Consider the following 23,397-nt stretch of genomic DNA (forward strand, 5'->3'; position numbering starts at 1 on the left):
TAAGGTTGACTTTACAAGGCTGGAGTCTTCACATGCCGCGCTCCTTCACATCCTCTGAGAGGCTCTGGTTTGAAGTGGGAGCCGTCACGGTCCTCTCTGCTTGCAGGAGACCGGTCTCCATCCGCAGCCCTGTCTGGTTCCTGCTGGAAGGAGCGTTCAACCCCCCCTCAGGGACTGGCCCTGCGTCTCAAAAGCTAAGTATTGAGACGTTTTTCAGGGGTCCCGGGTACTTTTATTAGGGGGACAGTATGTGTTTTATCTTTACTGTAAATTCCGGCCGGTTCTGGGGGTTTCCCCTGAGAACCGCGCCGAAGGTGCCTGCTCGTCGGCCGCATGTTAAAATCTAGGCCCCGGCTTCAGTTTGGGCCTAGTTTCGGTTTCGGCTTCTCTGCATGTCATGCAAACAGGATGCATAGCGTGGCGACGCCCACCGCCCGGCCAGCAGAGGGGAGGGCACTCCTCTCTGGGGAGATGTTCCCTCCCCTGTATCTCTCCCTGGCCCTCCGTTTTCCCGCTCTTGGCCTAATACCCGCCCCCCTCCTCCTTCCAGCGCCATTTTCTCAGCGTTCTTACACTGGACGGCGCTGGATACTGCAGCTGCTGCTGTTTAGGAGGGCTGACGCTTCACTTGGGCTTTGAGCTGTGGAATCCGGAGGGCACACAGAGAGCGGTCTGGTAAGCCACAACCTCTGGTTGTGGGCTTTTTATATACACTCTCAGGGCATTCTACAGGAGTGTATCTTTGCTGCAGAAGCTGCCACCTCAGCAGCATGTCTGTCACCCGAAGCAAGGCTGCAAACATGTACGCTATATGCACTGCATGTAAGCTCATTCTGCCAGAGCCAAGCACATACCCACATTGTGATGCCTGTGCTAATATGGTTGTGTCTCAGCCTGGAGCCTCCTCAGGGGTCCCTCCGGCTGCTCCGACCCCGGTGGCTGAACCCCCGGCTTGGGTAGCATCCTTTTCACAAGCTATTTCCCAGTCTTTTGCCGACTCCATGGGGCAGCTGTCCCGGACACTGCTGACCATGCATCAGCCCCCTTCTCAGGGTGCCCCTGCTGCTCTGAGCTCTGCAGAGCTCTCAGAGCATGTCCTAGGACCCCGTCCCCCTAAACGGAGACGCAGGGACCCTTCTCCTTCCTCTTCCCACGGCTCTGATTCTCGTGCCGAGGTGCAGGGCGAGGAGGATTCGTTTACTGTGGGCTCAGACGCTACCTCTATGTACCCCATTGACTTGTCTGAGGGTGATGCGGATGTTAGTGACTTGATTGCGTCCATTAACTCCGTACTGAACCTCAACCCACCAGAGTCAGAGGAACAAGCCTCTCTGGTAGAGATACACCAGTTTACCTCACCTAAGAGAGCTAGGAGTATGTTTTTTAACCACTCCAGCTTTCAGACCACTGTTACCAAGCCCAGGGCCTGTCCTGACAAACGTTTTCCGAAGCGTAGTTCGGATGACCGTTTTCCTTTTCCACCAGAGGTGGTTAAGGAATGGGCCCAGTCCCCAAAGGTAGACCCTCCGGTGTCCAGAATCTCAGCCCGCACAGTCGTAGCTGTGGCTGATGGCACTTCTCTTAAGGATCCCACTGACCGCCAGGTTGACCTTCTGGCCAAGTCTGTATATGAGGCGGCAGGAGCCTCGTTCTCCCCGTCTTTTGCGGCAGTGTGGGCTCTTAAGGCAGTCTCTGCCTCTCTGGCGGAGATCCATTCCCTCACCAGGGACTCTATTCCTGAGATGGATGCCTTAACTTCTCAAGCTTCGGCTTTTGCATCCTACGCCATGTCTGCCATCCTGGAGGCTTCTCACCGCACAGCGGTGGCCTCCGCTAACTCCCTCGCGATCCGCAGGATCTTGTGGCTTCGAGAGTGGAAAGCAGACGCTTCCTCTAAGAAGTACCTTGCGAGTCTCCCCTTTGCTGGGTCCTGGCTGTTTGGGGAACAGCTGGATGACATAATTAAGGAAGCTACTGGCGGGAAGAGTACTTCCTTGCCACAAACTAAAACCAGGAAACCTGTCCAGGGCAGGAACCAATCGAGGTTTCGTTCCTTTCGTTCCTCTAACTGGTCATCCTCTAAGCCCTCGACCTCGTCCACTACCGCAGCCAAGGATCGTAAATCCAACTGGCGCGCAAAGCCGCGTCCTCAAAAGACCGGAGGAGCCGCTGCCACTAAGGCAGCCTCCTCTTGACTATCTGGCTGCGCCAGCAACGTCCTTGGTCGGTGGCAGGCTCTCCCACTTTGGCGACGTGTGGTTTCAACACGTCTCCGATCAGTGGGTGCGGGATATCATCTCCCACGGCTACAGGATAGAATTTTCTTCCAGCCCGCCAAACAGATTTTTTCTGTCCACCCCCCCCTGCTCCAAAGCCACCGCCTTCTCTCAGGCCGTGGCATCCTTACAAGCCAACGGTGTAATTGTTCCGGTTCCCGCCCGGGAACGGTTCAGCGGTTTCTACTCAAACCTCTTTCTAGTCCCCAAGAAGGACGGTTCCTTCCGGCCCATCCTGGATCTCAAGCTTCTCAACAAGCATGTTCAGGTGCGGCACTTTCGCATGGAATCTCTGAGATCGGTCATTGCCTCAATGACCCAAGGAGATTTTCTGGCATCCATCGACATCAGAGATGCCTATCTGCATGTGCCTATTGCGGTTTCACACCAGCGTTGGCTATGCTTTGCAATCGGAGAGGAACATTTCCAATTCGTGGCTCTCCCCTTCGGCTTAGCCACGGCCCCTTGAGTATTCACCAAGGTCATGGCAGCAGTGGTTGCGTTCCTGCACCTCCAGGGGTTGGCAGTGATTCCTTACCTGGACGACCTTCTAGTCAAGGCCTCATCCAGTGCAGACTGCCAGCGGAGTGTCTCGCTCACTCTCGCCACGCTCGTTCAGTTCGGGTGGCTTGTCAACCTGCCCAAGTCCACTCTGGCCCCGACCCAGGTGCTTATGTACCTAGGGATGCAATTCGAGACTCTGCCGGCACTTGTCAAGTTGCCCTTAGTCAAACAGCAGTCCCTTCGTCTGGCGGTGCGCTCTCTGCTGAGGCACCGCCGTCATTCCATCAGACACCTCATGCAGGTGCTGGGTCAGATGGTGGCGTCAATGGAAGCGGTTCCCTTTGCCCAGTTCCATCTGCGTCCCCTGCAGCTGGACATTCTCCGCTGTTGGGACAAGCGGATCTCTTCCTTGCACAGGCTGGTAGCCCTGTCGTCACAGACCAGGAGCTCCCTTCAATGTGGCTTCGGCCCCTCTCTCTGTCACAGGGACGCTCCTTCCTGACTCCGTCCTGGGTGATCCTCACCACGGATGCCAGCCTCTCCGGTTGGGGAGCAGTATTTCTCCATCACCGAGCACAGGGCACTTGGACTCAGTCCGAATCAGCCCTCTCGATCAATGTGCTGGAGATCAGAGCTGTGTTTCTAGCTCTCCTAGCCTTCCACCACCTGTTGGCGGGCAGGCACATTCGAGTTCAGTCGGACAACGCGACAGCGGTTGCCTACATCAATCACCAGGGCGGGACTCACAGCCGTCTGGCGATGTTGGAGGTTCAACGAATCCTCCAGTGGACGGAGGACTCCAAGTCCACCATATCTGCAGTCCACATCCCAGGCGTGGAAAACTGGGAGGCCGATTATCTCAGCCGTCAAACCGTGGACAGCGGCGAGTGGGCCCTGCATCCGTCAGTGCTCAGATCAATCTGCCGCAAGTGGGGCACTCCGGAAGTGGATCTAATGGCATCCCGGCACAACAACAAGGTTCCGGTTTACGTGGCTCGCTCCCACGATCCTCAAGCCTTCGCAGCAGACGCACTGGTTCAAGATTGGTCTCAGTTCCGTCTGGCCTATGTGTTTCCCCCTCTAGCGCTCTTGCCCAGGGTTCTGCGCAAGATCAGAATGGAGGGCCGTCGAGTCATAATCATTGCTCCGGACTGGCCCAGGCGAGCTTGGTACCCAGACCTGCTCCGTCTGTCCGTAGAGGTGCCGTGGCATCTCCCGGACCGCCCAGACCTTCTCTCTCAAGGTCCGTTCTTCCGCCAGAATTCTGCGGCTCTCAGATTGACGGCGTGGCTCTTGAGTCCTGGATCCTGACGGCTTCAGGCATTCCCTCTGAGGTCATCTCCACCATGACTCAGGCTCGGAAGTCTTCCTCGGCCAAGATTTACCACAGGACTTGGAGGATTTTCCTGTCCTGGTGTCGCTCTTCCGACCATGCTCCTTAGCCGTTCTCCTTGCCGACCATCCTGTCTTTTCTACAGTCCGGTCTACAGCTAGGACTGTCCCTCAATTCCCTCAAGGGACAGGTGTCGGCTCTGTCGGTATTGTTCCAGCGGCGTATCGCCCGACTGGCTCAGGTGCGCACCTTCATGCAGGGCGCATCTCACATCATTCCTCCTTACCGGCGGCCCTTGGATCCCTGGGACCTTAATCTGGTCCTCACGGCCTTACAGAAACCCCCCTTTGAGCCTCTCAGGGAGGTTCCCTTGTTTAGACTTTCACAGAAAGTTGTTTTTCTAGTAGCCATAACTTCTCTCAGGAGAGTTTCTGATTTGGCTGCGCTCTCTTCGGAATCCCCCTTTTTGGTGTTTCACCAAGACAAGGTGGTTCTTCGTCCGACTCCGGACTTTCTCCCTAAGGTGGTGTCTCCTTTCCACCTTAACCAGGACATTTCATTGCCTTCTCTTTGTCCGGCCCCTGTGCATCGCTTTGAGAAGGCGTTGCATTCCTTAGATTTGGTGCGGGCGCTCCGAATCTATGTGTCACGCACCGCCGTTTTTAGGCGGTGCACCTCACTTTTTGTGCTAACCACTGGTCAGCGCAAGGGTCTCGCTGCTTCTAAACCGACCCTAGCTCGTTGGATCAGGTCGGCTATCTCCGATGCCTACCAGTGTTCTCAGGTGCCTCCTCCGCCAGGGATTAAGGCACACTCGACCAGAGCTGTCGGTGCCTCCTGGGCTTTCAGGCACCAGGCTACGGCTCAGCAGGTTTGTCAGGCTGCCACGTGGTCCAGTCTGCACACTTTTTCGAAGCACTACCAAGTACATGCTCATGCTTCGGCAGATGCGAGCTTGGGCAGACGCATTCTTCAGGCGGCTGTCGCCCATTTGTGAAGTTAGGTTTTGCCTACTTCTCAGTTTGGTTTATTTCCCACCCATGGACTGCTTTGGAACGTCCCATGGTTTGGTTCTCCCATAAGGAACGATGAAGAAAAAGAGAATTTTGTTACTTACCGTAAATTCTTTTTCTTATAGTTCCGACATGGGAGACCCAGCACCCTCCCTGTTGCCTGTTGGCAGTTTTTTGTTACGTGTGTTTCACCGGCTGTTGTTAGTAGACAGAGTTCTGGTCTTTCCGAGTTTTACTCTATCTCTACTTATGGGTGGATGTCCTCCTTCAGCTTTTGCACTGAACTGGTTAGATTGTCATCCAGGGGGTGTATATGCTCGGAGGGAGGAGCTACACGTTTGAGTGTAGTACTTTGTGTGTCCTCCGGAGGCAGAAGCTATACACCCATGGTTTGGGTCTCCCATGTCGGAACTATAAGAAAAAGAATTTACGGTAAGTAAACAAAATTCTCTTTTTTGTTCCTATAGCAACCACTGACAGTTGCTATTAAGAACTATAGCTGCCACCTCCATTTAGTTTAATGACGGCAGGATTTTAGGAGAGTAATTGTAAAGCGCGGAATTAAATTTTGCCGGCCAAACATAGTCTATGAGGTTCCCTGGGTCACATGGAGCGTCTGTGCAAAATTTCGTGATTGTAAATGCGACGGTGCGGATTCCTTTAGTGGACATACACACACACACACACACACACATATATATACACTGAGCTTTATATATTAGATTGGTTATACATTGATAGATTGGATTTAGAGATCTGAACTCTGGGACTTGCACCGATCGGCAGAGCGGGGTACTTTCATTACAGTTAGAATGAAGCGGTGTAGCTGCTGCTCCATTCATTCCCTATGTGACTGCTGAGCTTTGCTTTCGGCTTTTTACAGCAGTCCAATAGAGAATAAATGGAGCAGTGGTCGGGCATGTGCACTGACACTCTATTCTAATGGAGATCACAGTGCCCCTTTCTGTCCATTGATATGATGGTGGCATGTCTGTTTGGTGGCCAGCTGTATAATGTGGATGGCCGGCTTTAGATGACTTTCTTTATAGGTCCATCAGATTCACAATTTGATCATCCTTTCAGTACCTGGCCAATTGCTTTGGTGTCTTGTTTTCTGATGAAAAAACCCTAGGGCCCGAACAAGTACTATCATTTTTAGGTGTTCAAGTTGATGCAGTGTTTATGGTCTATGCTTTTCTGGACAAAAATCCAGGGTCCATGAGGCCAGGGCCAGACTGGCAATTCTGGCAGATGGCCCGTCTCATGGTCTGCTGCGCTGTTAACAGTATCGGTGTTCTTAACAGTTGAGATGTAGCAAAAAAGCTCCTGTTCTGTCACTTACTCAGGCAGGCTGCGGGCTTCTAACTTGTTCATGGCCTGCCGGACGCCGTTACCCACATCACCTGAAACATTGGCGGAGGCCGTCACAACGCCCGAAGCATTGGCGGAGGCCATCACAACGCCTGAAGCATTGTCGGAGGCTGTCACAACGCCGGAAGCATTATCGGAGGCTGTCACAAAGCCCGAAGCATTGTCGGAGGCCTTCACAACGCCCGAAGCATTGTCGGAGGCCATGACAACGCCCGAAGCATTGGCGGAGGCCATGGCAACGCCGGAAGCATTGTCGGAGGCCGTCACAACGCCGGAAGCATTGTCGGAGGCCGTCACAACGCCGGAAGCATTGTCGGAGGCCGTCACAACGCCCGAAGCATTGTCGGAGGCCATCACAACGCCGTAAGCATTGTCGGAGGCCGTCACAACGCCGGAAGCATTGTCGGAGGCCGTCACAACGCCCGAAGCATTGGCGGTGCGTGACCAGCATTCAGAGATTATTATTCAGTCTTGTATAGAGGTATTATTAATATTGGTCTTGTAGTATATCTTGATTTTCTCCAGGCTGGGAAATTTGTAGTAGAGACCCCCATCTGGGGCTCGGGGGGGCGGCGGTAGCATGGGCCTATCTGCTTTCAGCTGCCAGGGCTAAATTTCAATCCCAGTCCGTCCCTGATCGTGGTTATTCAGTATATAAAACAAATGACCATCCACATTAACCCCTTCACTGCACTGGACCACTATCTATAACGTATTAACTAGTGGACTGGAGCTTCACTGAATAAAATACTGTAGGATGGAGACTTATCAAACTGTCTAAACATAAAACAGGCCTTGTTGCCTATAGCAACCAATCAGAGCTCAGCTTTTATTTCTGCAGAGCAGGTTCTGAAATGAAAGCTGTGATTGGTTGCTATAGGCAACGAGGCCTGTTTTATGTTTTGATAAATCTGACCCATTTTTTTTCCCCTCATGATTCATTATCTAAACTTGAGAGATATCTATGTACAGTATAATTTTTCTATATGTATTGTAATATATTATATATGACTCTTAATCGTCCCATATCATGTGGCACAGTCCTGGATTTGGGGGGCTTTTCTCTCAGGTGGGCAGCAGCACGTCTTGCTTCTATTTTCATATGTGGTTTTGGGCATAGATCCAGTTTAATGTAATGGTGGAGCTCCGCCATTCACCTGCACCATCTTAGGTTCAGTACAGGAGGCACAGAGCGGAGATCTGATCATCATGGGGACAGGGCGAAGTGACGTGTGTCGTTTTTTTTGTGGGGGTTTTATTATACATATAATTTTTAGTGGAGTGTGTCACTGTGGAGTATCACACTGTGTGGGGTGACACAAGTGGGCATCATTCTGTTTAGGTAGGACTGTGGGTGCATCATAACATGTAGGTAAGACTATGGGGACTGTGTGTGTAGGAAGCATGAGGGTGCCTGACACTAGTTAGGGAGGTTTCTGGGTGCATCATACTATATGGGGGGACTGTAGGGCATCATACTATGTGGAATACTAGGGTGCAGCAGCATCATTATATTGGTTAGATGTGCGAGGGACTGTGGGGCATCATAACATGTAAGTAGGACTATGGGGGCATCATTCTGTGTGTGCAGGAGACACTAGGGTGCATCATAGTTAGAGGGGTTTGTGGGTGCCTCATACTATGTAGGGGGACTGTGGGGCATCAAACTATGGGGGGTCACTAGGATGTAGCAGCATTATCATATTGCGTAGAAGTGTGTCGGTTTTTTTATACATATATTTTCCAGTGGAGTGGAGTAGTGTACAGTTAGGCCATCAGATACAATCAGATATGTTCCAACACTACAGATAGAGACAATCACCTTGAGGGCCTCAGAAAGACCTTTCTGAATCAAGGCTACCACCCAAGAACGATTGGAAACCAGATGACAAGAGCCACCAGAATATCAAGAAACCATCTCCTACATTATAAAACTAAAGATGAAAACCACCGGGTCCCTCTTGTGATCACCCACAATCCACATCTGGAGGTGTTTAGAGGAGCTGCACGGAAACTACAACCATTACTGCAAAAAGATGCCCGGTTAAAATCTATTGTTCCCAGACCCCCCACGTCTGTGTTTTAAATAGCCCCCAAATATAAGAAGCATCAACAACAACAGGAACATTTCCCTGGAACCAGAAAACATGTAAGACCTGTCCATTTATACTGACAACGGACAAGATAAAGATCCCCAGATCACATCAGGACTACCAGATCCCAGGTACCTTCGGCTGCACCACAACTAATGGGGTGTACTTAATTACCGTATTTTTCGGATTATAAGATGCACTTTTCATCCCAAAAATATAGGAGGAAAATGAGGGGTACGTCTTAAAATCCAAATACAGCTTACCGGGAGGTAGAGAATTGGCGCGGGGGACTGCCTGTGCGGGTGGCTAGTTGCCTCTCTGTGCAGGTGGCCGGCTATCTTTCTGTCCGAGCGACCGGCTGCCTCACTGTGCGGGCAGCTGGCCGACTGGCTGCCTCGCTGTACGGGCGGCTGGCTGACTGGCTGCCTCTCTGTGCAGGCGAGAGTCAGCTAGGTGCCTCTCTGTGCGGGCGGCCGGCTGGCTGTGCGGGCTGCGGTGGCTGTGCGACGGGTGTCCCAGATGCTTCGGCTTCAAATGATGGCACGCGGAATCAGCGCATGCGCAGATCCAGCTCTCTGCTGAGAGCTCCATCTGCGCACACGCTGCTCTGGGTGCCATTTCTTTGAAGCCCGAACCGCCGACAGATAATTTGGGGCACCCGCCTACTCCACACAGCCACCGCAGCTTCCGCTGCCAGCACAGACCCCACCAGCACCACCCCAGCCTCCTGTGACTCCACTCCAACACTGCTGCTCCCCCCCCTCCGGAAAGACAACACCGGAGTATAAGACGGACCCCCATTTTTTGTTACCTTTTTTTTCTCTAAATTTGGGGTGTGTCTTATAATCCAGTGCGTCTTATAAAACGAATAATATGGTATATGCACCAAACGTCCTACTGGGGGTCTGTATGTAGGGGAGACCGGACAACAGCTCAGGACAACAGCTCCATCCTTCATCATTTTCCCCCTTTGCCTGCGCTCGATGTCTCAGTGCAGCAGAGCGCGGTGACGTCACTACTGCGCGCTGCTGAGCAGAGACTGTACAGCGCGGGGGAACGAGGAGAGGTGAGGACTTGTTTGTTTGGGGTTTTTTTTATCAGTGGGAACACTGTGGCCAGAGACCTATGGGGTGCATTAATATGGTATGGGGGCTGCATAATAAAATATGAAGGAATATGAGGCTGCATTATAGTATATGGAAGCCTATGGGTCTGCATTAAACAGTATATGGGCTGCATAATACAATATGAAGGACTATAGGGGCTGCATTATAATATACTAAGGGTTATGTGGGACCCATTATACTATATGGAAGGCTATGTGGGGGCCATTATTACATTTGTAGAGCTATTTATGAGGGGGGACAAAGATAAAAGCATGGGATGGGAAAGTTTTCTGCTGAGGGAAAGAGGCTCTTTCCCTCCACACCCAGCTTTCCTATGCTCTGATATCATGGGAAAGGTGTATGCTGAGGACAAGATGGATATCAGAACATAGGAAAGCTGGGTGCTGATAGGGCATGTGCGCACTTTGCGTCGAGGTACTTACAGTTGTAAACGCATCCTCTGGCAGAAATTGTCTTTGTCAAATTTGGTTTGGAGCACAGAAACGCTGAAAATTCACGTGTTTTTACCGCGTTTTGACCGCATTTTACATGCTTTTTCTTTGCTTAAAGTCAGATGCGTTTTCATTGCAAATACACGACTAAATAAAGTTTTAACATTCAAACACTAATAAAAAAAATGTTAAAAAAAGAATAAAAATATCATGATTAAATTCATACACAAAATAGCTAATTTTATTAAAATGATAATTGTGATCTTATATTTATGGCTAAAATTACTTTTAAATATTGTTTTTCATTAATTTAATTGTCTGACTATATGTGTGTGTAAAGGGACACATCATTACGTCAATAAAAGCATGCATTCTGCACCAAAATAGCATGTAAAACGCTAGGATTTTGATTGTGTGTGTGTGTTTTGAAAGTTCTCATTGACTCCAATGTTAGCAAAACGCTGCCAAAATGGCAAAAACAATTTTTGCATTAAAACGCTGCAGTTCAAAACGCTGTGGAAACGCAAGAAAAAAACCTCAAAGTGCGCACATAGCCATAGAGGGATTTTAGATCCTGGGAAACACGAGTGCTGAGGGAAGGAACCAGGTGTCAGCGACACTATCCTGTATCCCGAGTGTCGGTGTTATCTCATATCCCAAATGTCGGTGTACAGTCGGGGGGGCCCAGGTCCAAACATTGCACCAGGGCCCATCAAGCTCTAGTTGCACCACTGCGCATACACATTACTGAGGAGGGAGGCATACAGCTCTAGAGGAGGACATTAGGCTCTAGGGTGGGGGACCATACAGCTCTGGGGGTGTGGGCATACACCTGGGGATATACAGCACTGGGGTGGGAAAGGCATACAGTACTTGGGGGGTTATACAGCACTGTTGTGAAGGGGACATACACCTCTGAGGGGTATACAGCACTGGGGTGTAAGGGACATACAGCTCTGGGGATATACTAGTATCCAGCCCCCATATTCCTCCATATAATTTAATGCACCCATATTGCTCCACATAATATAATGCAGCCTCATATTACTGCATATAATGCACTCCCATATACCTCCATATAGTGTTATGCAGCCCCTATATTCCTCCATATATTAGAATGCACTCCATATTGTTCCACATAATATAATGCAGCCTCATATTCCTCCATATAGTATTATGCACCCTCATGTAGTAGAATACAGCCCCCATTTAAAATGATGCACCTTCATATAGAAGCATACAGCCCCCATATAGTATGATGCACCCTCCTGTAGTAGCATACAGCCCCCATATTGTTTAATGCATCCACATAGTCCTCTGGCCACCGTAATTAAATACATACTTCTCCTCGTTCCTCTGGTGCAATGGTGTCATCAGCGTGTGTAAACTGTTCTGCCGCTCTGCACATCTCAGCAGAGGGCGTAATAGTGACGTCATCACGCTCCGCTGTGCTGAGACGTCGGAGCGCAGACAGACACAGTGGGAGAATGATAATACAGGGAGTACTCCGCTCCCTCTATCATCATTGATTTCAATTGTATCAGCATCTGTGATATACTCTACCAGTGCTCCAGAACAATTGTTTGGGTTTTTCCACATCATGCCATCAGTGACTCACCCTAAATTCTTTTTGAGCAGTTACGATTTAATCTGAATAAATTTGGTCCGAATTGGAATTGTTCAGATTAAGAAAATACATTAATTACGCTCTGAGGGCCTTCCAGACCCCAAGAAAAAAAATCTAGAGGTGAGGGACAGAATTCAAAAAGACACATTACTCACTTCTCCTAAACCCTTAAATGATGCCGCCGCTGTATCTTACAGGTCCTCCATGAAGGTCACTGGTTCTTCTATCGCTAAGCCCCATGCAGCCACATGGAAAAGTAGGGCACCATGTGTTATTGAAATCAGTAACAATCATCGCCCCACCAACTCTGGAAGAACCTAAAACCACCTGGTGTATTGGGGATCTGAGGAGGTGGCGTAAGGAGTCAGGTGAGGGCCTAAAACACATTAGTATTATTTCCCTTCTCAGCCCTCAAAACAGTCCTGTAAAATGGCAGCTGGTTGGCCACCATATTTCTGGATTTGTGCTGATCGAACACTGAAAATTTTGCTTTCACCAGAATTCAGTTTGTTATGGATGAATTTGGTCATCTCTTCTCCCCACGCAGTTGTCAGCTTTAGCTTTGATGTGGGCACAAGGGTTCCTCAGGTGGGTAACAGTGATACAGAACTATGGAGAGGTGGGCTGGGTCACCAATTACAGATCTACAGTATGTGTGTGCGCAAGAATTTTTTTGTCTTCTCTTGTTCCTGTAGGTCTCCATCCTTGCTTGGTGTGGATTCTTGGAAATTCTTTTATAACTTCTGCCTTAGAAAAAGTATCACTCGTTCCAGATGGACGCCAGTTGGGTTTTCCGTATTCAGAGGCCACTATTCGATGGCTAGGATTAATGGATCTGACTTGGGAGTCTGTGATTCCTACAGTTGTTCGTTACTCACATTCGGACCGGCCTCCGGATATTCTGGTTATACACTCCAAAGTCATCTAGGATGTAACAGGTTCACCATAAGGGTCTGGAAGGTGATGTTTTTCACTTGTTTGAGAAAGATGGTCTCCTTATTTTAGCAGGTAATAACATCTGGTGCTTTGGCATTAAAGGGGTGGTTCACCCATATTTTTTATTGTCTAGATCGATATTATATTGAGAAACAATGTTTCTCTCAAATACCTTGTGTTGTCAATAGTGCCTGTGAGAGGGGCTATTGCAGACCGCCGCTCCCCGTCCAGTGACGTACCCGTCTAATGCTGCCTCGTCACATCCGTGCAGCCGGCTACATTCTGAGCCCATCTGCTCCCTGCTCCTCCTCCCTCCTCCCTCACAGCACGTCTCTTGCTTGCAGCGTTCTACGAGGAGGGAGGGGGGAGCAGGAGACGCGCGGTGCTGTGCTAGGAGGGAGGAGGAGGAGCGGGGAGCAGATGGGCTGTGACAGCAGTTAAACACCGCTAGCTCAGAGTCTGGAAGACTGTAGCCGGCTGCACGGATGTGACGAGGCAGCATTGGACGGGTACGTCACTGGACGGGGAGCAGCGGTCTGCAATAGCGCCTCTCACAGGCACTATTGACAACACAAGGTATTTGAGAGAAACATTGTTTCTCAATATAATATCGATCTAGACAATAAAAAATATGGGTGAACCACCCCTTTAAGAGAGGGATCAAAGAAGCACTTCAACGTTGGCATAACCATGCCATGGAAGCCAACTCTCAAGGTTGACCGTCTCCTCTACCATTCGTGGTCAATATCCAGCTAATAATCCCTGGATCCAAGGAAAGGTTTGTTGGTCCCTGACGAGCCAAAGTTCCCACGGCTGTTTTGCAACGTAATATCATGGGTCTTCATATCCTAATTTTTATTAATGTTCATTTTGACTTGATTGCGTTTTTCTAGTTTGTGAAATTTCTTTTCAAACTGAATAAAATTTGTTATATTTTATGGCACTTTTGTGCATTCTGTGTATGGCAGTATTACTGTATGTTAATATTATATGGTAATATTTGGTACTAAGTTAATTTTTTTTTATTTTAGCACCAGTTTTTTTTTGAACAGTATTACTCTATATAAAAATTGGAAAGTGAGCTCCACTTGTTTGTCCGCCTCTGCCAAAATCTCACTGCTCAAAAGGAAACGGTGGATACTGGAGATAATTAGATATTTTTTTCTCGAATGGAGATCTACCTGTACCTGTAGTTAGCTCCACATGTGATCGAATCAGCAGACATGTGCAGGGAATAATATGGGTTTGCCATGCGAGCCCGCATTAAAGTACAATTAAGCCCTTGGTTGTGAAGAATTTAATGATCAGTATGGTAGTACGAGGGGCTGCTGATAAGTCTTTGGCGTTACCCAGAAAGAAACGTGATAGGACGATGAAACTTTCCATTTATTCCACATTGTCTCCACTGATGACAACACACCTCTTACATTGGTATTCCAAGCCTAGCAAAAAGAAGGATTTCGGTTGTACCTCAAACCAGGCATCCGTAGAAGTCATGGCATCAGAAATGGTGTGAAATTTTTTACCCTTGAGGTGTTTCTTCAGGTTTGGAAACAGATAATAGTCGGAGGAAGCTAGATCTGGTGAATAAGGTGGGTGGTCAACCAGCTGGAAGACCAGCTCTGCCACTTTTGCCGTGGTCACTTGTGCAGTGTGAGCGGAGGCGTTGTCTTGCAGGTACAAGATTCCTTTGGCCTTCAGAGCTGCCTTCAGTTGGTCCAAAAGTTCAATGTAATACCTTGCATTGATGGTGGAACCCTTTTGAAGGTAGTCCACTAGCAGCATGCCCTCCTTATCCCAGAACATAGACGCCATCACCTTTAGTGGCTGATTTTTGACCCCTGAACTTCTTTGGACGAGGAGAACCACTGTGCCTCCACTCTTTTGACTGCTTCTTGTTTTCAGGGTCATACAAATAAATCCAGGTCTCAACCATAGTGACCAGTTGATCCAGGAAGTTCTTATCAGTCTGGAAACGCTGACAAATGGAGCGGGAAGTTGTCACGCGCTGCTTCTCTGATCTGTGGTCAGACATTTGGGGATCCACTTTGCAGAAGCTTCCTCATGTCCAAATGTTCATGGATAATGACACAAACATGTTCACGGGAAATCCCCATGTCGTCTGCTATTGCTTTAGCTGAAATTCGTGGATTCTCCAGTATGAGGTTTTGCACAGCTCTCTGGTGTCCAGGACATTCCTCATCATTGGGGCTGAAGTGGCCCGTTATAAATTTGGCAACCCAGTTCTTAACTGTGGAATATGAAGGGCATTGATCTCTCAATGTCTGCGACATATCACCAGGAATATCCTTCCTGGACTTACTTGAAGAAATAAGAATTTTATCATCCTCTGCGCTCAGTTGTGTGAATATCACATTAGACTCCGCCATTTTGTTTTCCCGCGTGCGTAGATCACTGTTGCCGTAAGCAACAAACACAAAATATTTAGAACATATATTAGACACATAAGGCTTTCATGTGATGTAACATTCGTTACTAGGACACTAGGGAATCATTCTGTTTAGGGGGGTCTGTGGCGGCATTATACCATGTGGGGGACACTAGTGAGCAGCATACTGTGTGGAGACATCATTCTGTTTAGGGGGGTCTGTGGCGGCATTATACCATGTGGGGGACACTGGTGAGCAGCATACTGTGTGGAGACATCATTCTGTTTAGGGGGGTCTGTGGCGGCATTATACCATGTGGGGGACACTGGTGAGCAGCATACTGTGTGGAGACATCATTCTGTTTAGGGGGGTCTGTGGCGGCATTATACCATGTGGAGGACACTAGTGAGCAGCATACTGTGTGGAGACATCATTCTGTTTAGGGGGGTCTGTGGCGGCATTATACCATGTGGGGGACACTAGTGAGCAGCATACTGTGTGGAGACATCATTCTGTTTAGGGGGGTCTGTGGCGGCATTATACCATGTGGGGGACACTGGTGAGCAGCATACTGTGTGGAGACATCATTCTGTGAATGTCTCATCATATTGTTTAAAGGCTTTCTATGGGGCCATCATACTATGTGTGTGGACCACTATTATTATTATTTATTATTATAGCACCATTTATTCTATGACGCTTTACATGTGAAAAGGTTTATGCATAATAAAAACAAGTAGTACAATACAAGGCACAGTTTGGTACAGGAGGAGAGGGAACCCGGCCTGTGAGGGCTCACAGTGTACACTAGGGGTCACTATGCTGTTTTGGGGGGGGGGGGGTCTGTGGTGGCATAATACTATGCGAAGAGAACTCTGGGACATTTTTCTGCAGCGGGGGTCTATGGGGCATCATAATATGTGAATGGGGCATTATACCATGTGGAGGGGGCGAAGACACTGGGTGCATCAGTGTTTCTGGGGGTAACTTTAGTGGATCATATATGGGGTCATAACAAGGGTTAATAAACTGTGTGAAAACACTAAGGGGCTTCTTTAGGGGCACTATTTTTGTTTGGGTGCATAAAATGGACTAATCTATATAAGTGCCTATGATGCGAGACACCGTATACATACCTCCCAACCGTCCCGGATTCTGCGGGACTGTCCCGATTTGAGGGCTCTCTCCAGCAGTCCCGCTCTCATCTGCTCTGGGTTTCCGGACGGCCGAAACGCGTGAACTTATTGTCCATAGGCAGGAGCTCTACCAATGAGCTACTGTCTATAATGAAAAACATAGGAAGATTTAGTAATCTTGACCTCTGTATTGCAGTAGAGAAACCAGAAGCAGATTATTCAGATACAAAGATGGGTGGATGGATGGATACATGGATGGATGGATGGATACATGGATGGATGGATACACGGATGGATGGATGGATACACGGATGGATGGATGGATACATGGATGGATGGATACATGGATGGATGAATGGATACATGGATGGATGAATGGATACATGGATGGATAGATACATGGATAAATACATACATGATAGATAGATAATAGACAAAGGCATAGATATATAATGGATAGATAGATACGTGGATAGACGGATAGATAGATACATGATAGATAGACAAATACTGCATCGCTTTGTTGGTAAAGGAAAGAGTCAGATTCATTTGTTCCCACTAAACTACTATAAAGAAATGAGAAAAAAAATACAAATGTATTATAAAACATTTTCTTTATTTTCACCACCTTGGATTCAAATCAGCAATTTTCACACGTGTCCAGCAGCCTCCTAGCTGTTCTAGCTGTTCTAGCTGCTCTAGCTGTTCTAGCTGTTGAGCCACTAGGAATGATGAAGTCAGAGGGAGGATTTATGTAGAAGAACCTACAATGAAGCCTCTAATTACACAGCAGATTACACAGGACACAGAGCTCCATTGTACACAGCAGTGTCTCTATCTCCTGTATTCTAGAGGGAGAGGAAAAGAGTTTTTTTTTCTTGTAATTAAATTACTAAAAATAATTTAAAAAAAATTAGAATAATGTCATTTTATTACACTTTTTATAAATTAATAAACATCACTAATCAGCAAATAACATGGACATATTTGGTGTCCCTGTAATCGTAACGACCCGAACAACACAGCGATCAGATTACCTATGGGGATCGGTAAATAACGTAAAAAAATGGCGCAATTTATTATTTTTATTTAATAAACCCCATAAAAAATGGAAAAAAAATGTATTGCTGAGACGTAGCGTAAATGCTGTTTTTTTTGCAGGTGTCCGCACCACGAGCGTAGTAACATTCTTCTCTGATTATTGCATGTTTGCGGTATTTTTTATACATTGTCCCCCTTATTTGATACATGTTTGGTGCAGATGTGAATCCTGAAGCTTATAAAGAAAAAAACACCAAAACCGCAGAGTTCAGCGGCGTCTTCAGACATAAAAGGGGCGGAGATTTCACAACTTCTCATCCACTTTGCTTTGATAATTAGTCCATGTTCACATGTAGTGTAAATGCTGCATTTTTTTTCTGCTGCTTTCTTTTGCACATTTATTCTACTTTGTTTAATTGTCCAAGCAAAGTGGATGTGATTCCATGAGAAGACGCCGCTGAACTCTGCGCTTTTGGTGATTATTTTTTTTCTCTGGGGTTTTTTATGTAGAGCTTAAAAAAACGCAAGAAAAAGCTTCTCTGTACAATAAAAACACTTAACAATGCAGATTCACATCTGAACCAAAAACGCATTAAATAAATGGAGAAAAGGCATAAAAAATGCAGCAAAAATGGAAAAATCAGAGAAGATTGTTATTCTGTCATTCGGTGCAGACAGCGGGAGAAACAAAAGACACAGAATTCATGCAGCGTGTGAACACGGCTTTATAGGCACAAATAAGCAACATGTCATATAGTGACACAGAAATATAAGAAAATTCTGGCTGCAATGACTATGAATGAACATTAAATTACATGAGTTAAGGCAAAATGTGACACCATATCAGATAATTATATTAGACTACACCCTAGGATGAAAATTGCATAACAAGAGGACTAAAGGGTAACGTAGTCATCGTGCTATGAGTGACCAGATATATAAAAAAAACAAGTCAAAACGTGCGCGTCGGGGCACGTATTTTTTTGGGCACCACAAACCACTATGGGTGAGTGAATGATTGCGCTGGTTTGTCTCATAGGCTTCTGCCGGCGTCACACTGTACGATATATCTGGTGATATGTCGTCAGGGTCACGTCGTTAGTGACGCGCATCGTTTGACATATTGTACCGTGTGACAGCTACGAGCGACTGTGAATGAGCAAAAATACTCACCTTATCGTTGCTTGTTGACACGTCGTTCATTTTTAAAATGACGGTCCTCCTTCTGGGCGCTGATTGTTCATCGTTCCCAAGGCAGCACACGACGCTCCGTGTGAAACCCCAGGAACGCTGAACACAGCTTACCTGCGGCCCCCGGCAATGTGGAAGGAAGGAGGTGGGCGGGATGTTTCGTCCCGCTCATCTCCGCCCCTCCGCTTCTATTGGCCGGCCGCCGTGTGACGTCGCTGTGACGCTGAACGTCCCTCCCCCTTCAGGAAGAGGATGTTCGCTGCCCTCAACGACGTCGCCCGGGAGGTAAGTACGTGTGACGGGGGTAAACGACTTTGTGCGCTATGGGCAACTATTTTCCCGTGATGCACAAACGACGGGGGCGGGTGCGATCGCTTGTGCAATCGCACGATAGATCGTACCCTGTGACGCCGGCCTTAGTAAACTAGCATTGTGATAACCTGGAGGGAACATTATATGGGAGCTTCCTCATGGAGCCCTGATCTGGCCTACGGTTATACCTCAATATATGGTAAAGATGATTGTATGGTTCTTTACCTCTTTATACTTTAGTAACCTAATTATACTTATATTGTGTCTCTTTACACAACTATTGAGTAATAATAATAATAATTTTATTCACTTATATAGCGCTATTAATTCCACAGTGCTTTACATACATTGGCAACACTGTCCCCATTGGGACTCACAATCTAAGGTCCCTATCTGTATGTCTTTGGAGTGTGGGAGGAAACCGGAGAACCCGGAGGAAACCCACGTAAACACGGGGAGAACATACAAACTCCTTGCAGATGGTGTCCTTGGTGGGACTAGATCCCAGGACCCCAGCGCTGCATGTAAACCTTTGTCATATGTGGTTTGTTGGCCCTATGTGATTCGTCATCAGTGATACTCCTAAAAAAAACCCCTGATAACTGTTATTTGATATTTTGATCTTTTTGTTGTCATTTCTTGTAGTCACGTTATGTAATACACACTTTTTATATTCTTGCAAGAAGTCTGTCTCTCTTTGACTTGTTTTTGATATATCTGGTCACTCATAGGACCATGGCTACGTTACCCTTTTGTCCTCTTGTTATGCGACTATGAATGAACTGTCTGGGGCATCTGCTGAATGACCCTTACTGCCAAATGGGTGTGGCTAGGGACGTGGTTAAAATTTGACGGCGCACCGCAGACTTTGTCCCTCTTTCCTTTCTTCAAAAGTTGGGAGGTATGCGTATATATTAACCTCTTCATATCATCGCATCGGTGCAGAGAATCCTGTGTGCAGCAGATCATAGCTGTGGGCAGCGGCCGGGGTGGGCACGGGGGACATTTGCCATAATACATGGAGAGAAGGTATGCACACCAGTGACTATGTAAGGCTAAGTTCACATTTCCGCTAAAATGTATCAGTCACAATCCGCTGCTCTTGTAAACAACGGAATCCGTTTAGCGGATTCCGCTGCTCCCATAGACTTGTATGAGCAGCGGATTGTGACTGATGATGCTGCGTTGCACCCTCTGCCCGACTGATCAGTCGTGGAACGACTGACCGCCGGGCGGGAGGAACGTAGCATGTAACGTTTTTTGAGCAGCGAGATCCGTCGGATTAAGCTGCGCATGCTCTCTGGCTCCCTGCACACGTCACCAGCTTTGGTTGGTTACCCGATATTTACCCTGGTTACGGTGCAAGGAGCCAGCGCTAAGCGGTGTAGGCCCGTAACCAAGGTAAATATCGGGTAACCAAGGTAAACATCGGGTGCTTTGCTGTTACCCGATATTAGGCTGGTTACGTGTGCAGGGAGGCCGACACTTCCCCGCTCGGCCCCGCCCCCTCCCTCACTCCGCACATGTATGTACACACACACACACACACACACACCTGTCCCCAGCCATGCAGACAAGCACTGCCACTGACACCCTCGTCTGGCCCCGCCCCCCGCTCGGCTCCGCCCCCTCCCGCACTCCGCATGTGCACACACATACATACATACATGCACATATACACACTCACTCACTCACACATACACTCACCTGTCCCCAGCCATGCAGACCGCAGCACTGCCACTGACATCCTCAGCGTCTGGCCCCGCCCCCCGCTCAGCTCCGCCCCCTCCCGCATTCAGCATGTGTATACACACACACACTCACCTGTCCTGCAGTCCCTGCGGCACTGACGTCCTCAGTGCCACGGCCCCGCTCGGCTCCCCTCCCCCCCCCGAACTCCGCCCCCCGCACACAACGGAATCCGACAAAGAATTCTGTTCTTTGTCATCCGTTGTACAGCGTTGAACAGCGCATCAGTCACATGCTTCAAGCGACGCATGTGACTGATACAAAACAACGGAAATGTGAACTTAGCCTAAGGGGAATACATGAAATAGCAGAAACTGCTGTGTGAATACTGACATGAAAAATCCAATAGCTATCTGCAAGAATGAAATGTGAAAAATGGAACCTGCATTACTGCCATGAATATATGAATCCAGAGAAATTTAGCTACTGAATTGATCAATGCAATAGACCCCAACACTACGCCAAAGTATTTCTCTACGTTGGGGTCCCTAGCTTGTGTGTGTCCTCTCATGCAGTTAAAAAACTTACCGTGTATGGGAAGCTGAGACCCCGGCTATATATGCGTATGATATGGATTGGCAATAGGTGTGTATGGGGAGGGTTCACAAACGAAAAAATACTAACATTAAGGAATAACGTTTGGAACTCCATTCTATGTCTGAACTGGGTGCAAAAACCTAAAAAACATCACTATGGGGAGATAAGGTATGCACACCAGTGACTATGTAAGGGGAATACATGGAATAGCAGAAACTGCTGTGTGAATACTGACTTGAAGAATCCAATAGCTATATGCAGTAATGCAGATTCCATTTTTCACATTTTCACTCTTACATATAGCTATTGAATTTTTCATGTCAGTATTCACACAGCAGTTTCTGCTATTCCATGTATTCCCCTTCCATAGTCACTGGTGTGCATAACTTATCTCCCCATAGTGGTGTTTTTTAGGTTTTTGCACCCAGTTCAGACTTAGAATGGTGTTCCCAACGTTATTCCTTATTTGCTATACATAGGCCGCTGCGATCAGTCCCCCCTCAGTATTAGTTTCTGCATTGCTGATTCCCTCCTCCCAGTGTGTATTGTGTTACTGGTTTCCTGGGGCATGCTGGGAGATCAGAGAGGATGAGGAGGAGTGTGGCCTGTGCTGAGGACGTGTGTGCAGATTGCTGGGCTGCAGAGGGTCGGCCATGTCTGCAGCCCTGGAGGAATTGCTTGGCAAGATGCGTGCAGCAGCTCTGGTGAGAGGAGAAGCCTGGCTGCGAGAGAAAGTGGCAGAAATCCTTCCAGATGAAGGAAAAGGATCACAAGATCCCCCTCCATGTGCTAAGAGGGGAAGAGCTTTGGAGCGCAGGAGTCCATCCCCGGTGCCCAGAAATCGACCCAAACTCAGCAGCAAGGACCCTCCAGGAGTGTCCGGTGGTCCGTGCCCGGCTTCAGAGGGGCCTTGTGCTGCGGAGAACCAGAAGCCCAGTGATGACAGCGGGCAGCAGCAGTCTAATCCGTCACCAAACCAGTGCACGCGCAAGGCTGAAACATGCGACAATACTAGAAATGGCAAAGGTCCCGATACAACCCATTCCAGCAACACGGAGAAGGCCATTGAATTACGTATAGATAGATCACGCCAAAGCTGTTCAGCCGCAATAGAGGTACAACAGGAGGAAGATGAACCCTCAAAACCAACGCTGCCGCAGATCACTTCTGTTCAAGGTAAGGGTTTGAAATTGACAATCAACCTTCGCGCATCTGGAATCCTGAAGTCGTCACGGGGTGTCCTCTCCAACCCAACCTAGACTTCAGTATATAACGGCATATAAGCCCCAATGAGCAACAACACATACAGGGTACAACAGTGGGCCCTAGCTTTAGGGCAGGGGTCGGGAACCTTTTTGGCTGAGAGAGCCATGAACACAACATATTCTAAAATGTAATGCTGAGAGAGCCATACTCACCGGGGGTGGGGGGGGGGGGCGAAGCGGCTCAGAAGGTCCCAGGAGGCCGGATAGGCGATGGGGTGTTGCGGCTCAAGAGGGTCAGTGTGCGAAGGGTCGGTGATACTGCTGCAGGCTCGTGGGGTGTCATGGCGGCAGGCACCATTGATCTGCTGACGTGCTGCTTTGAATATCCCGCAGTTGACGAGATTGACTTCAACAAAATGGCCGCGGAGCGTGCACAGGTTGACGCAATGGACTTCAAAAAAATGGCCGTAGAGTCCTATCTGCCCATGCACCGCCTCCACAGCTGTTTTCTTGAAGTCGATCTCATCAACTGCGGTAGATTCAAAGCAGCTCGCAGTACGCTGCGACACCCCATGAGCCCACAGTATCACCGACCCTGTGCCACCACTGCTGCCCCGATAAGGCTAGTTTCACACTTGCGTTGAACGGCATCCGTTGCATTGCATTGTGTGACGGATGCAACGGATGTGTTGCATATAGTGGCACAACGGATCGTACAAAACAACGGAATCTGCTTTTGTTTTTTTTTTTTTTGTTTTTTTTTTTTACAGTTTTACCGGCGGCAGACTATTGTGAACAATCAGCTGATCGCTCACAGCAGCCGGTCGCAGGGTGATCAGCTGATCGCTCACAGCAGCCGGTCGCCGCGTGTTCAGCTGATCGCTCACAGCAGCCGGTCGCCGCGTGTTCAGCTGATCGCTCACAGCAGCCGGTCGCCGGGTGATCAGCTGATCGCTCACAGCAGCCGGTCGCCGGGTGATCAGCTGATCGCTCACAGCAGCCGGTCGCAGGGTGATCAGCTGATCGCTCACAGCAGCCGGTCGCCGCGTGTTCAGCTGATCGCTCACAGCAGCCGGTCGCCGGGTGATCAGCTGATCGCTCACAGCAGCCGGTCGCCGGGTGATC

At 48.5% G+C, this 23,397-nt stretch overlaps 1 protein-coding gene across 2 annotated transcripts in view; it reads left to right on the plus strand.

Moving 5' to 3' along the window:
- Positions 1-23,397, plus strand: part of LOC142251705 (uncharacterized) — a 61,623-nt gene that overhangs the window by 24,074 nt on the left and 14,152 nt on the right. Inside the window, exon 1 of one of the 2 annotated variants that reach the window (XM_075324755.1) lies at positions 21,629-22,243. The exons of the other annotated variant lie outside the window; for it this stretch is intronic. Within the exon in view, the coding sequence (XP_075180870.1) occupies positions 21,721-22,243 (523 nt within the window). The 5' untranslated portion in view covers positions 21,629-21,720. Of the gene's footprint in view, positions 1-21,628; positions 22,244-23,397 lie in introns of those variants that run through there. 2 annotated transcript variants of the gene reach the window in all.

This window comes from Anomaloglossus baeobatrachus, chromosome 9 (genome assembly GCF_048569485.1).
Source record: "Anomaloglossus baeobatrachus isolate aAnoBae1 chromosome 9, aAnoBae1.hap1, whole genome shotgun sequence".
Classification (NCBI taxonomy): Eukaryota; Metazoa; Chordata; class Amphibia; order Anura; family Aromobatidae; genus Anomaloglossus; species Anomaloglossus baeobatrachus.